This window comes from Chlamydotis macqueenii, chromosome 4 (genome assembly GCF_036417535.1).
Source record: "Chlamydotis macqueenii isolate bChlMac1 chromosome 4, bChlMac1.mat, whole genome shotgun sequence".
Classification (NCBI taxonomy): Eukaryota; Metazoa; Chordata; class Aves; order Otidiformes; family Otididae; genus Chlamydotis; species Chlamydotis macqueenii.
Genome location: NC_141559.1, coordinates 59,619,329 through 59,635,649, shown reverse-complemented (window position 1 = coordinate 59,635,649; position 16,321 = coordinate 59,619,329). Strand labels below are relative to the sequence as shown.

General features: G+C 45.2%; 1 protein-coding gene across 3 annotated transcripts in view; it reads left to right on the top strand.

Moving 5' to 3' along the window:
• The first annotated feature begins 3,886 nt into the window (after positions 1-3,886).
• Positions 3,887-16,321, top strand: part of KLF3 (KLF transcription factor 3) — a 29,195-nt gene continuing 16,760 nt past the window's right edge. For 2 of the 3 annotated variants that reach the window (XR_015258371.1, XM_086746174.1), the window contains exons 1-2: positions 3,887-4,056; positions 15,049-15,145. Coding sequence is in view for 1 of the 3 variants with exons in the window: in XM_086746174.1 (XP_086602300.1) it covers positions 15,089-15,145 (57 nt within the window). In the remaining 2 variants the exon portion in view is untranslated. Of the gene's footprint in view, positions 4,057-15,047; positions 15,146-16,321 lie in introns of those variants that run through there. The other variant, XM_086746175.1, reaches the window with a different exon arrangement.

The window sequence follows — 16,321 nt, the reverse complement described above, 5'->3', positions numbered from 1 at the left end:
GTATGTCTGTGACTCCAGCGTAGATATGCCTAAGCTTCTAAAGCATTTAAATTCCTATTTAAACTCCTACTGTCTCAACTTCAACACTTCCAAAAACTTGGAATTACAACACTGGCCTGTATCATCACCGTACTGCTACGGTGCATTAAACATTTGGGGTGCAATAAATAAGCATCATTTTAAGCGTGAAATTTATGGTTTTTCCAAGACGTGAGCTGTGTTTAATAAAAATAATGACTATTGCTGGTTATGTGATGACCTCTCATGAATTCCAGAAGCAGTTCAGTGAGTACCAGATGTACGAGGTGACTATCTGACCTGAAATTCTGCACAATGCAGTAAGTTCATACACAGATATCCAACCTCAAACATGTCTTACCCTGTATCTGTGGTATAAGAGAAAAGTCCACTGATTGCAGTGGACATTTTCCCTGCAAAAATATCACTCACTGACTATATAGTACATTTTGTAACACAGCAACTTGGAAGAAATGCCAGCTTAACACTTGCATTGCTTGGGACCAGCAATGCAACTTCACCCCATAACCTGAAGGTGAATTAGGGACTGAAAAAGAACACAACATTCTTAACTACTTCCTTTATTTTTAACTGATTTTTGGGAAACAGAATATGAGTTTTACCTTTAGAAGCCATAAATTTGTGTACAATTTAAGTCACATTCATCATAGTGGTTAATTTAGCTAACTGTAGCAAGGGTTCATTTCACCGTGGCTGGATTTGGTCCTTTAACAGGCATCTGAATGCATTATACCTTTTCATTTAACATTTTAATGCTGACTTGTTCATGCCAGAGATCCATATGTTCCCCTCCACCGATGCTATGTACCACCTCCTGCCTGCTTATATCAGAAATCTGTATGTGTGTATTATCTCTCCCTAACTCTTGGGAGTATGGATTCTCAAGGCCCTGTCATGTCAAATGCTCCACCTCATAGCAAGGGCTCATGTCATGTGCTACAAAGCAAAGGACACCCAAGCAATATTCTTTTTTCTTTCAATACCAAGGACTTGCACACCACTTCTCTTACTTCTGTTTTGAGAGAGAAGTCATTCAGCATGTCAACATTTGAAATGCTGTGGGGATGATGGGCAAAGCAGGGACGGAGGAGGTGTTGTGCTGGAAGATGTTAAGGGCTGCCATCAGCCAATCCTTTGATCTAGAAACACTTCCAGACCTGGTTAAAACTGCTGGGTCTGCTAACCAGATGGCAAAGACTCTGTTCCCAGCTTCTCCCTTCTGGTTTTTCAATTCCCACTAAAATCAGTGAGAGTCTGCTCCCTTCAGAACTTGAACATCTCTTCAAATTTTTGAATTGTTCAAGTATGAAAACCAAACACAGGAAGGCAAAGAAATGCTGACAGGTGTACAATCTTGCTTGACACTGCAAAAGCATCATTCACAATCCTCCCTCTCCTCTCATTTGCCAATATAAATTCAAAGTCACTTCAGAAGAAAATAGTAAAATTACACTGGATTAAAAGGGGTTCATCTGAGGCCAGACCTAGATAATAGTTAGCAGGAAAACCCGGCGACTTTACCAGGAGCAGCGAGCTACCTACTATCTTGGCATTTCTCATGATTTGACATCAAAAGAGCATTGCCTCTGACCTAAGGGTTCTCGTTAGCTGTGTAACCCCTGCTAGCTCCCAGAATAAAAGAATGCAAAACTGGGACATAACTACTTTATCTTGAGCATGTTCATGCAAGAAAACTACACCGGCTCCTTTTCACAGCCCTAATGAAATGTTTTGTGTCCATGTGTATGCTCTAACACAGCAATTCTGTTTATTTTATAGGCTTATAATAAAAAAATGACACTTTATGAGCTACATGATAGTATTTCAACAATACCTTGTTGGGACATGATATGGTGTAACTACTTAGCAGGAGATACTACAATTTATTGTTATGTCATTGAGTCATATCGCTCGGGGCTTCAGATTGGTGTCTTAGTTTGCTTTTTAAAGCCATACAGATTAGCAAGCTAAGTCAAGGGAGGCAGTAAAACATCCTGGAAATAAAGACATAGACAGAACATGTGCCTGCACACAGCAGCGTGTTTGAAAACACTTCCCCTATCCTTACCCCTTCCCTCTTTGTTTTGCTTTTACAGCATTAGTGACTGGGTTAATAATAATCAAAAAGAACAGAAATTTCAATGCAAACATGGTAAAAAAACCAGGCGTGTTACATTAGGGTCCTATTCAGGCAGGGACTGATCCTAGGGAGCTGGAGATGCTCAGCACCTACCACTGACGTTACCCACGACACGAAGCAAGCAATCAGCATCTTGCAGGGTGACCTCTCCATCCGCAAGAAGCATCGCTGGCTTTTCATTTGTCCACGCAACTTGCACTGCAGGACAGGGCCTTGCCAAGCAGGCCATTTGCCTCTTCCTTGGCGTCATTTTTAGGTACCAGAGGTCGATCGGGGGGGACGTGATTTCCTATGGCACACTGTAACAACTGTAACACAACAGAGTGAATTAGCGGCAGCACCTTTCTCTAACCAACGGAGTTGAGATGGAGGACTAGGACGTGTTTTTTTTAGGAAGCATTGCTCCGAGTGGAGTCCCTCGCTCTGTCCGTGGGTAGGGAGATAAGCGGCTCCCGGTCGACGGGCGGTATGAGCAGCGCAGCCCGCCGAAAACTCTGCCTCCAGCTGCAAACGCAGCCTTGGGACGAGCCCAGCCACCCCGCCGCCACGGCCTGGCGCGCAGCCCCTGCGCCTCGGGAGGGCGGGGAGCCGCACGGCGCCGCGGGGCCGGGCCGGGCCGCGCCTCCTCCGCCCAGGCACCCCCGGGCAGGGCGGCAGCTGTCGGCGGTCCCCCGCTCCTGCCCCTCCAGCTGCCTGGAGAGGGGGAGGACTGGGGTCAGGGCGGGGGGGGGCGGGGGGACGACGACACACGCACCACACTTTGCCCCGGGCCGGTGCCAGCCGCGGGGCTGGGCAGGCGGGGGAGCAGGGGCCCCGAGCCTTTCCTGGGTAGGAACGCACCCGGGCACGACGGGCCGATCGCCAGCCATAAAAAAAAACCCACCCCGGCACGGGCCCCAAGCAGCCGGCGGGCCCGGCGGCCGGGGCGGGCGAGCCGCCAAGCCGGGGCGGAGGCGGGCCCGCACCTCCGCCCCACGCCCGCCGCGCTCCGGCCTCGCCCCGGCTCGCTTGACCTCGCCTCGCCACCTCCCCGGCGCGACGGAGCGCGTCGCGGGCAGCCCCGCGGCGGCAGGACCGGGGGAGTCGCCGCCCGGCTCCGCACCGCCCCGCTCCTTTTCACAGCCCCTGCCGGCGAAGGCAGCTCGGCGGCAGCGCCCCAAAGCGAGCACCTCCCTTCCTTCCCCCCCGGGGCGCTGGGTGTTGCTGTTGTTTTGCCGCCGCGGGTCGACCGGGGTGGGCGCGGACGGAGGGAGGGGAAGGGCAGCGCTGCGGGGCCGGGTGCCAGGCGCACGCCTCTGCCTGACCCACGGGCAGGGAGGAGGAGCCGGACGGGCAGGTTTGGCAGCGGGGCGGCAGCGGCCCCGCTCCCCTCCCCGGGCTGCTGGGGATAATCAGTGTCTGTGCGAGTCCGTCTGCCCCCGGGAGGCAGGGCGGGCGGCGCGCAGTTGGTGCGCGCCCGGCTGTTTATGCGCGGTGACTCGCCCCGGCCCCCTCGGCGGAGCCTCCACCCCGCGGGCGGGCGGGGAGGGTGGGGGAACCGCCCGGCCGCGCTCCCCGCCGTGACCCTCCCACCGCCACTCACCCCGCCGGCCCGGGGAGCCTGGCAGGGCGAGCGGCGCCGGCGTCATGTGACAGCGCGGCCCGGTGCCAGCAGCCCGGGGGGAAGGCGGGCGGGCGGAGGGCGGGAGGCAGGGCGGCGGGCGGGCAGCTCCTCCTCGCACAGAGACCCGCAGCCGCCGCGGAGGCGCCTCAGCCGCGGGGACGCGGGACACGCCGACCTCGCGCCTCGCTGCAGCCCCAGCCACCGCCACCTCGCGCGACCCCCGGCGCTGCGGGAGCCGACGGAGGCCCGGCACCGGCCACACCGCCCGCCGAGCGTAAGTGTGGGGGAGTGAGGCGGCGCGGGGGGCTGTGCCGGTTGCGGGATGGAGGTGCCGGAGGAGGAAAGTTTTGGAGCGGCGCGGAGCGCGGCACGGCAGGGAATGGGACCCCGCCGGCAGCCCGGGGAGCGGGAGCTGGGGCCGGGCCGGGGGGCGTCTGTTTGGCCGCCGGTGCGGGAGCAGGACTCGTTGCGAGGGGCTCACGGCAGGGGTCCCTCCGCGGCGCCTGTGACACTTCCTGCGTGGCCGCCGGCGCGGTGAGACGGCGGGAGCAAAGCGGGGGCTGTCGCCGCTGTCCGTCGCGCGCGCCCGGGCGCACCTGTGTGGCCGCCGGGGCCGCCGCTTCCCCCGCGGCGCGCTCCCCGCCGGCCGCGCTCCCTGGCGGGGGGGGCTGGGGCCTCCCGCCCGCCGCCGGCGGCGTGGGGGGGGGGGGGGGGGGGGCAGCGGGCCGCCCGCCCCTCAGGGCCGCCCTCCCGCCGAGCGGGGCCGCTATCCCCCGCCTCTCGCCGCGGAGGGACGGGCTCCTTCTCGGTGAGACCCCGCAGGGGATGTCGTGCGGGAGGGAACCGAGGTGGAAAGTATAGCGGGTTCCCTCGGTTCTGGGGGCGGTGCGGGAAGGGCCGGGGCTGGAGCTCGCTTCTTGGTGGTGTCCCACCGGTAGCGCCGTGTCCCCGCTTTAACTCCCGGTGAAGTCAGGGACGAGACGGGCTTTCAACATTTTCTCCCTCCTGTTGTCCCCGAACCTTCGCTGCGCTTAGCCGGGACGTGGGCGAAGTTAAAACGCCTCGCGCCTAGGACGGCACCGCAGTTCAGGAATAACGACCGTATTTGGCTTCGCTTTTCTGGATGCCGTTTGGGTTTTTTCTTTTCTTTTTTTTTTTTTCCTTTTTTTTTTTTTTTAAAGCTGAAATGAGAGTAGGAGTTATTTTCTTTGGACTTGTGTCAGGTGAGTGCCTGGCACAGCCAGGGGAGACCTGGAAAAGGAAGATTCAGCAACAGGAGCCCATGCTGGGCAATCACAGCACCTAACCTTGCGAGAATGACCCATTTCAGAATATCTCAAGCAGTCGTTCAAGAGTTATATGAAAAAAAATATGTTAAAGTTGCTTTGTATGCTCCCCTGGTGATTCAGGTACTGTACCTGCACTGTCTCCTGTGTTTTATTTGCTTCCTCACCTTTGAAAATTCAGGAGGTGTCACTATTTGTGGAGCTGAACTCTGAAGGTTTTATTGTTGGGAAAAGCTGAATTTGAGTGGCTGATGGGAGAGCTCTGAAGTTTTGACTTTATTTAAACTAATACCATGAACGTTCATTACCTGTATTGAAAACGAAGGATTACATGGCTGCTCACTAGTGAGCTTTCCATGGAATATATTTAAGATACACTGTCTTGATAATCACATGAGGAGCTGCTTCTTGTGAGAGCAATTACATCTGGATTTGATAATCCCGCCTGGCCCAGAAGATACTTATTTCAAGCTAACTTTCCTCTTGTATTTTTAAGAATATTTTGTCTAGTATCAAAATACAAAAATCCTGAAGCTGACTTGAGTGGCCTCTTTTATTTTTTCCCAAGAAGGCAAATGCTTTTTTTCCCCCTGCACACCCTGTTATAGCTATGTTATAGACCACAAGGGAGACTGGGCGTAAGAGCCGGGGGGGGGGGGGGAATATATGTACTAAATGGTCTCTCCCTTCCATGAGAAACCGAGCAAAATTTCCTCTAAGTAGCAGAGCTGCGAGGGAGCCCTTAGGTACTGTGAGGATTTGACCTGGGCAACACCTGTTTAGCCAAAAGCAAAAGTCAGATGTGAGCGAGGTGAGTTGAAGGCTCAGAGATAACAGAGATGGGAGTTATACAACCACCAGATTACTTGTATTTCCAGATATTCCGTACGAAGAAAGTAAGGAACTGATACTATCGGCATAAAACCTACACCCACATGTTGCTGTGTAGATGCTGTACGAGCTGGTTGTCACCTCATGCGTGTTGTTAAACTCCAGCCATGAGACCCCACAGCAGTTTTTAGTGTTACTGTGGTACTCGTCCACATAATTTGCTGCAACACATCCTCATGTTGGATAATATTAGATGTCCCACCCGTGGTATTTAAATAACTGATGCAAAGTAGGTAAGAGAAGAGAGAATTTGAAACCACAACTTTGAAGGAAAACGAATGAAGTTACTCTGTTACATCTAGACAAGATGTGCCTTTCCTCTGCCTCATGTTGCAGCTTATTTTAGTTTATTCAGCTGTATATTTGGGTGCTTCAAAACCAAAAGTATTATATCCACGGAAAATCAGGTCCTGAGATGAAGCCTGAGTGCATGTGAAAAAGGGATGCAGAAGGCTAAGCACGTGACAGCTTTGAAAAATATTCTTGGGTGCACTGAGTGATGTTGGTCCTCAGCTATTGAGCAGTAGTGAGACAAAAGTGAGACACTGTCCAGGAGCAAACCCTAGCTTTACAAATCTCTCCTGCAATGGTCTGATCCCTCTGGCTCCGTCTGTGAAGGAGGTGCTTACCGTCGGGCTGGGCGCTACCTGCAGGGTGTCTTGAAGCTGAAGCTGTGTTTAGCTACTGGCATTCTGTAAATACAGTAATAAACCAACTGGTCCTAGGGAAGGTTTCAGCTAATCATCATGACCTGTGGTGTCTAAAAATCTTCTGTTCCCTTATGTGAAGGGAGCGTGTTTGTAAATAGGGCAGGTCCCCTGCATAAGGACAGTGTTTTTATTCACACCCAATGAACAAACACCTCCACCCACTGTTGTTGTTTTAAAAGACTCCAGCTGCTCATGAATATAGGGTCAGGGAGGGCCGCCTAAATGTTTCTCTGTGCTTTCTCCCCAGCACAGCCAGCAGAGCTGTTTCCTGTTCTTTGTTTCAAGGCTGGGGTTTGCGTCACACATTCCAAGTGGCATATGTGGTGCTCTTTCCTGTTTCAGGCTGTTTTCTGGCAGATCGGTAGCCTCGTCCAGGCCCCTTGTCACTGCCCCTCAACTCCCAATCCCCACCCAGTGAGTTATCATGTCTCTACACACTCACGATTGCTTAAGATGCCTGTGTTATGTCATAATGAGGTTTCCAAGTTAACCTTTAACACACGCCCTCGACTGCAGTAGTTATGGGGGTGAACCAGAGAGCTTCGCTCCCTTTGCTGAAAACTTGTACTCGAGTCTCCAGAAAGTTGTGAGCCAGTTTTCTGCTCTTGCTTGCTCATCAGCCAATCTGGAATAGCTCCATTAAAGTCACAGAGTTACACTGATGTAAAAAGAGGGTAAGTGAGAAGAAAATCCACATCTGTAGGCTCATACCTGTAAGAGGGTTTTGGCTTCTGCCCTTACCCAACCCGAATGGCTCACTGTAAGCACTTTCTATTTCCAGATTTCAAAAAGGATAGATATTTTCTCCTTACACAGACTAGAAGATTCATTATCTCCCAGATGTAATGTAGAAAATGAGGCACTGCTGGCTAACTTTTCTTTGGAATAAATAGGTGTGGCTGTCCCACATTTTGCATTTTTAAAGACATAAAAGATAGAAAAAAATGTTGCTCCTGTTTTTGTATTTGTCTCCCCCCCCATCCCCCCACCCTGCGGGCAGAGGTAGATAAACATTGAGAGGAAATTCAGAAAGAGAACATAAATCTTTGGATCTGACAGAGGAAGAGCTAAAGGATCCAAGCCAAAGCTCAGTGAAATCAAGAGAAAGACTTGCATTAACTTCAGTGGGCCTTGAATCAGGCCCTGGATGGAAATGCAAGATGGAGTGTGTATTCTTCTCTGTCACTTAAGGGCTGGAACATGCATGTTTTCTGTATGCACAGAAATGCTGCCACCCTTTCATTTAACCCCTTTTTAAAAAAATTGCGTGTTTTTCAAGTAAATTTTTCATTCCTGCTGTTGTTCTTTGGGATGCTTAAAGCTAGTTGTTTGTGATCATTGCACGTATCTTTTAAGAAGTATCCAAAATACATGCTTTAAACTTCCTCTTTCAGGGTTCTGTTGTATGTGAAAAATAATTTTTATTGAATTATGCGCACATCCTTACATGAACTTTTTTTTTGTCTGTTCAGAAATCCACATAACGAGAAGTATTTGGCCGTACAGTTTTGGTAAGTTGTTTGTTGTTAATTTTCATTTGTTACTCTCAATTGTTTTTACTTAGTTGTTTTTCTGTTAATTTTAGAATACCATGGATGAGTTTAACCATTAGACCCAAATTAAATATCTTAATTCTGGTACTGTTAATTTGCACAGGATTTCCAAGATAGTTAATCTTTTTTCCCATGACAGAGGAAAAGTGTTGCATGTAACTACATTTAATACTGGAAACTGGCATGTAATAAATGCAGTAAATTTTGTGGTTTGCACCTTTTTGTAGCCAGAAGTTTCTACAAAGTCAGGGACTGAGATCAAAATTACAATAGTTCTGTAAACCAACTTTTTAATATTAATTAACACTGCTAACAGGAGGTCTTTCAGAGTTCTTTTATGCTGTCAGCATTGAAGCTTTCATTCCGAGCCTAGTTGCTTCCAATCCAGAATATGAAGTTTGGCAGAGCTGGTTTTAGGAGAGATTTAACCCTTCCCTGTTAAGCATTCCCTTGATGCCGAGGCTTCCTTTGAGGGTTTTGTAGCCACAGTTGATAGCTCCCAGGGGAAGGAAGTGTAAGTGTAGATCAGCCACATGGAAAGATAAAGCTCTAACAGGTTTTTAATAGTAAACTAAGTCAGAATGGAAAAAAAAAAACAACAAACGTGTGGTCTGCCTATCATGCAGTCAGTGTCTGTTACCAACAAACTAACTTGATCCATGAAGGCATGACAGACTTTCCGCTTCTAAAGAGTCTTAAGCTGCTTTGATCAGTGTTTCATTTATACCCACTGTACTATCCAGCTCTTCTCCGTGTTTATTTTTTTTCCACTTCCATAGGTACATAGAAGTTCATCAACGTTTGCCCGATATTCAAATCCTCATTGAAATTAATTGTTTAGGCTGTTGTTCATAAATGTACACTTCCTTTCTTTAGGGTTAGGTTTTGTTTCTTCTTCCTCATACTGTGAAAAATATTGAATCTCTGGTTAATAAGTTTCATGAAATAACAGAACCCTTTACGTAAAAGAACAGTATTTTCTGTCATTCTTCACCTGTAATAAAAACCCCAGGATTTATATTTCTCCTTTTAAATTATCTTCAAAATTAACCTCTTAAGGAAAACATAACAAAAAAACAAAGTTCAGTTTGGAAGGGAAAGATTATCATACCATTCCACATACTTCACTTGTTTTCAAAAGTCAGATCTTTTATCCTTACTAGACTGTTTCTCCTTCTAAGAAGTAGCTTGAGACAGGAAACCAGACAGCAGTCTGCGCTGATAAGGGAGAATATTGTCTAATGGAGGTGCCTCAAGAGCTTTTCTTTCTCTCTCCCTTGCGTTCAGTAAATGTAGAACTGAAGGTTGAACAGGGTTTACATGGGCTCCATTTTTCCTTGGGACAAGATATTTTGTTAATAAGCACTGCAAAAACTTTGTTTTCCCCAGATTTTTACATACAGGAAAGCCATTTCCAGCCATGTGACTTCAAAGAGCCTGCAACAGTATTACTGTAAATTTAATGGAAATACTGGTTAGTCTGCTACACAGCTGATAAATGATTATGTCAAAGCAGTTCTAAGTCAAACAAAGTGATGTCAGCAAAGCTGGGATGCACAAGTTGTGCAAAACCCCGGATTTTTCAGGCTGCTTGCAGTTCTGAGAGAAGGAAGGTAAAAGATTTTCAAGTCAATAAAAAGCAAAAATAGTCTGAAATATTAAATAACAGAATCCTGTAGAAATATTTTTTTTCTTCATGCCTGTCAGGTAAAACTTGCAGCAGAAAATTTTTGCCCAGGTACCATTTTCTTTTTACATGCTCTTCTAACTTTTTCAACAGTTATTACTGTTTCCCAGTGGAAACTCAGTGAATAAATACAGAAGGCTGCCAATCAGTGAAATGTTTTCTTGGTGTACTAGTTCTTCACAATTTTCCCCTTGCTGTTCTGCATGGGGTGGCTGCTCCGGTCCCTTCCCCCAGCACCGTGTCTGGGCCGTTGCTCCTTGCCCTGCTCTTGCTTGCTTTGACTGAGCCTGGCTGCTGTGCTGAGCTGCAGAGTTTCTTTGCCTGCTGCTATTTTGGGGCCCAGTGCAGTTAAGCACTTGCTTACTTCCCATTGAAGTTAATGGAACTTTAGAAACACTTTTTTGCTGACTCAGATCTTGATGAGCAACTGGTACAGTAAGTGCAAACGCATCTTGTTACTAGTCCTGGAAAACTCTTTTTCTACCCTTTCTGGGGAGTTCTGCTCTCAGAAACGGTGTTTTCTCTGTCAGGCTCTCTTTCAAGGTTCCACTGAAGATGACTTCTCATCCTGGTTCAGAAAACCTCCCCACCCTTTGGATTTCATGAGTCTTCTGATATTATGACTTCTCCTTAGTGTCAGGGGAAGTTAGACTCAAGGCTCACAGAAGAAGTAGTAGTTTCAGAGCAACAGCTTAAGTCGCAAAGGGCTTGGATTGAAGAGCTTTGGGCACATGACTTATGTTGGCTGCTACACCAGATACCAGCCATGTTGCACGAGCTGCAGTGTCTTTGTGGAGGGCACCCATGCAGTGCTAATTTAGCAGATATCATTAGATTATTCTGTAATTATCCCAACAATAACAATCATACCTTGAAGCTTCTAGACAAAGGCTCATTGTACCACGGGGCTGCATTCCTTGCTTCTCCCGGGGACAAAGACTGAGAAAGCAAACCCTGTGCATGCTTTCATGCAGGGTGAAGAGAGGCTGAGTTTGTGGTCACCACCCTGCTGTCTGCAACAAGAGTCAGGTCACTGCTCTTCCAGGTATTTAATGAGAGCAAAGGCTGTTTAGTAGGGGGACACTTTGTAGTTTGCACAGTCAAAACTGGCCCTCCACCCCACCCTTTCCTTTCATAACAGGTCTGCAGAGTTGGTGGACCTTGAAGTTAGATGTTCAGAGCTGCTGGGAGTAGCTGCAATGTGGTTGCTCTTCTCCAGCTGCTCTGCGGTGCAGATGTGTAGTTTGGGTGCGTTCTTTAACCACTTAGCTTGTTTCATCCAGGGTAAATAATCTGTACAAGTCCTTATTGTCAGAATACGTGTTAAGTACCTTTAAGCTTTCATTTACTCTTAATTATGGCTCTGAAACAGTAAACCATACCTGTCAGGAGGTTAATTTCAAGAAGTCTTGAATCCTGACAAGGTGATGAGCTCTACTGATGATGAGCTTCCCTTCTGGAAGGGATACTTCACTACATGTTGGATCATAAGGGCAGAGTTCGTGTTTTTTCTGGCTTGCTGTCTTCACTGGACTTCAGACAGGAAAATACTGAGGGACTTTGCCTGGACTTTACCTTGCACCTGTCCTTATTTGCATACAAAAACCAATTGCTTCATTTGTCTTTCTGAAGTACAGGGTGTGAGCGAAATCTTATCAAAAGCCATGTCCTGTTTGGACAAGTTGGACTGACTTGGCAGAGATCCACAGGGTGGAGTGAATGGGAGGAGGCAAGAAAGTAAAACTGGGTGGCTTGTTAGCAGAAAAAGAGAGCAAAAAAAAAAGAGGGTGGAATGTTTGCCTACCGGATTGTAGTTAATTATTTAGTTTCAGATTACATGCATTTTAAATTCTTTTAACCCACATGAAAAAAAACCTTTAATACAAAATAGTTTTATCTAATAACGTCAAAGACAAAAGCCCTTATTTTTTAATACGCTTAATGCAAATATATTGTTGTCTTCTCACTGTTTTATCCAAGTTACCTCAGGAATGAGAAGCAGTATTTTGATTTTCCAGAAATTAGCTGTATTTACTAAACAATTTGTGGGCTTTCAAACAAGTACATTATGAAATCAGTGTGTAAAGTAGAACCCAACTGTTTTTTCATTCCTCTGTAATAGCAACAGATAAGGCTGTTTACCTTCCCTACTGCCCCCTTCTCAAATGTTTAGGAGAGAGAGCTTGGGAGTTTTTGAGTTAGTAGGCATGATTTTACAAATTGGCTAGGAAAAGCTACTGGCTTCTTACTAGAAGTAGCTTACTTTATTTGTGTGTGAGTGTGCATGCATGTATTTTGTTTGTGAATGTGATCCAAGCAATCAATTTGTAGCATTATTTTTAAATACAAAGATAATTGTTTTGTGAGATTATTTGCAGCCTTAGGAAAGTGCCCTGCAGAGCTAAATTTGAAATGCCAAACCCAAAGTTGGTTTACATTGACTGTATAACAGCTCTATCAGTTCCCACCAAGTAAGAATCTCTGATCTGGACCACTAGGATCAAGCGTTATATATTAATTAATTTTCCTTTCTTGAAAATTGGTTTCCAGTCACTATCAAATGGGGAAAAGAAACCTACCGCTTCAGAGTAACGTGATGAAGAAGTGCTCAATTTCTGTACTATAATGCAGCAATAAAAGTAACATTTTCCCCTGCTGTTCTTAGATGACTGCATCTGAGAAAGACTGAGAATTGCTTTTCACTTTTATTCAGGGCGTTACGCTTTCTGTTGTCTATGTCAGTCTAATTCCTGCACAGTAATTTAGAGCCCTCTCAGGAAGCACTCAGATGTGTAGCATGACATGTAAAATGTGTATCAAATGTCTTTCACACACTTCCTTGAAGTAAAAGGTGAAAAGCAGTAACTCTCAAACTGAAGAAAATCCAATTTTAAAACAACAAAAATGACAAAAAGAGTAGTCAGGGAGCGTGACTGCTTACTTAAAACAAATTCACTCTTTCCTTCTCTCTCTTTCTTTCTCTCTTTCTATCTTAATTTCTTTCTTCTCTTTCTTTCTTTTTCTTTCTTTGGTTCTTCTCTTTCTTCCTTCTCCTTCCTTCTCCTTCCTTCTCCTTCCTTCTCCTTCCTTCTTCCTTCTCCTTCCTTCTCCTTCCTTCTCCTTCCTTCTCCTTCCTTCTTCCTTCTCCTTCCTTCACTAAAGAACAAATTGATGTGTCACTTTATCTATGCATATATAAACTGTAAATTGAAAGTTTCTGGAAACCTAAAAGCAAGTAGTTCCAAATTCTTACATATGAGGTCTGAAATGCTACATTTTACTGTAGCGTGTCCAAATGTGTAACTTTTTTTCTGTTTTCACAATGCATACATATGTGTGGGAATATGTGTGTGATGCATAGATACATATATATATATTTAATGCGTAGATATGTGGATGTATTTTTGGGAAGAGAGTCTTCTGAAACATTAATTCTAGCTATGTGAACTGTTAAAAACGTGAACAAGATAACCATTCAAAGAAAAATAGTATAGTTAAAAACCTTCTCACTGATACACTTCAAGTATCGACAAAATTATTACGACTTGTAGTAAATAGTGCCATCTTACACAACTGCTTGTAAAATAAAATGTCATGTTAAGTTTAAACTGGAAATTGCATTGAGCTGCTCTTATTTGTTTCACATTTATTTTCTAATATGGTTTTGTCAGGCCTTTGACCTTTGTAAGAAGAATTATGAAGATACTTTAATTTACTTTTGCTGCTTGTTTGATTCCATTATTAAAAAGTGCACTGTTGTAATATATTTCCATGAGTCTTTAAACTTTATTAATGTACCTGAATCACTAATAATAGACTTCTAACAACTCATGCCGTCTTTCTCCGGAAGCTCTTAACAAATTTTTATCTGTAAACACACATGATACTTAATTGCAAGATTGTTCATTAGTGTAGGCTTATTAGAATTGTTTTAATTTGAGCAGGTACATCTTAAAATTTTCATCTAAATTTCTGGGAGAATTTTCCAGCCCCAACTACAAATGTGTTGTTGAGCCTTTAGTCTGCTTCCACAGGTTGAAATTTTCTGGGTGGTGTGGTCTGGCTGTATTTGTTTCTTTCCAGTGCCATCTACTGGTCAAAATGGAATTTGTTTAGTTTTTTTTTTGTCCTCACATCTTAATAGAGGTCATGCCACTTCGAGCAGGGCTGTGCTCTGAACAGTATATGGTCAGAACTTGCTTCTTTAACATCAGTTATATAATGAGTAACTTCAAGTGATTTATAAAAGCTTGCCAGCTGCTAAATGCCATTAGAGAACAACTTTCCTTTGCTTCTCTTGGTTTTTATTCTGTACCCTTAAGGCTTACCCTAGAGGAGATATCGTCTTTCCGTCACAGCACCTTTCCAGGTTGACCATGGCAAATGTGTAGTAGATAGCTAAATAATGTCATGCTTTATATGCTAAATATTTTTGTCAGGCAGTTTGAATGAGATAGAATTGGACAAGTAAGGTTGAACACTGTAGAAAAAAACAACTGAAGCTGCACAGAATGCAACCAGATTTTTTTTAAGTGCTTTTCTTTTGCACAGTTAGCATAAATTGTTGTTGAATTGTCACTAAATCTATTATGCCAGGAAAATAACTGATTTTTTTTGTGTGTGTTAAGTCATTGCAGCATGTTGAATGTACCTTTCCAAATTAGTCCTGGATTTTAATCTTTCTTTTGCATTGATTTCAATGTCACTGTACATGAAAGTTTCAACTTTTCTATCAGAACAAGAGATATCCTGTCCAGAGGCAGTTCATTGTAATGTCAGCTAAACGAGATTATTCTGAAGTTATAATGCTGATGAGAAATACATATTCTAAACTGTGATGTAATTACACACTAATGACAGCTAATGAAAGTGACAATTCTGTGATCTTGGTATGCTGGCATGCACAATAAAAATTTAAATTAACTTTCATTAACATCAGCAGATGTCCCTTTGTTTCAGTAGCAACTGGGAAAGAGTAAACTTAAAGTAACTGAAATACTTAAATGAAGCCCAGTCAAATATTTAAGAGGCTATGTTAGAGGTGGATAAATATTCACATTAATCTGACAAGCTAGTAAGTTCTTTACGGTTCAGAAAGTTGATTAGGGGCTTTTCTAACCTCTTGTCTTTCCCCTGCAGGCCAGGACATCAGAGGTATCAGAACAGGTGAATAAAAAAGATGCTAATGTTTGATCCAGTCCCTATCAAGCAAGAAGCCATGGAGCCTGTTTCAGTGGTAAGATTTTAAAAATATTTTAGCCTTTGTTATGACTCTATACTTTTTCTATCTTTAAATTCATGCTAGATTTTCTCTAAGCTTTGGACTAGCCTAGGAAAGGCTGTGAAGTTATATTTTGTTTTTAGGGCAATCAAATTTACGTTCTAGAAAAACTTTTTCTGTAGTTTATGGATTCAGTGCCCCTAAGTGACCTGTCCCATTACTTCTGCTGGTGTTCCCATCCACAGAGCAGAGGAGAGACCATCCAAGTACTCCTCTGCCACTGCAGTGCAAATGTGATCTCTGCAGCTCATGCCGCTGATGGAGATGGGTTGAAATTACATTCCCAGACTTCACAGTGAAGTGGCAAGAGGCTGTGGTTTTGATGCAACACCTTTGAAATAAATGAACAGCTGCTTACCATCCCCTTTTCTGTTCCTCTCTGGTTGTGAAAACATGTGCCTGGGGCTAACTCTGTGCTCTGAACAGCAGAAGATTAGTACTGGCAAAAAAAGTAATGGCTTTTTGCTGAGCTGGCTGGGTGCATTACCTTACTGTGTGAAGAGACGGGAACCAGGGCAGTGGAGGAGGAACGAGGAAAAAGGGGGAAAGGGAGACCTTTCCATTGGGTTAATTTTCTGTCAGCTTGCTTTATAGGATCAGCTCAGAGAAGAGTCTGATAAGCAGGAAGGTGTAGCTGGGAGGGGGACACTGGTAATGGTGATGATTTAGGCTGCCAGGGAAATACAGCCTTAGAAAGCAGTTTCATGTATACTGCTGTTCAACTGCAGGCTGCTGCTGAAAGGGAAGGTTCAGGCTTTTCTCCCTTCTTTCCAGCTTTATGTCTCCTTTGTATGACATGAAGTAATTGTGTGGCCACGGAATTATTTGGATCCTTTGGATCAGCTCATTGAATGGTCAGACTTGCTAACCAACCAAAAACACCCTTATTTTTTCGTCAGATCAGCAAGCTGATATGATTTCATTCTGCAGCTGCTCCATGCTAGAGCAAGAGGAGGGAGGAGAATGAGGAGGGAATGGGACCTCCCCTTTCAGCGGTAGCCTGCAATAAAATCAGGTTGAGTGTAACATGAACCCACACCCTTAGAAAGGATGATCAATTAAAAGGGTGAAGTCAGTGTGCATAAACTAGAGTGCGTTAAACTCGTGCTCTGAAGAGCATCTTTCAGTGAA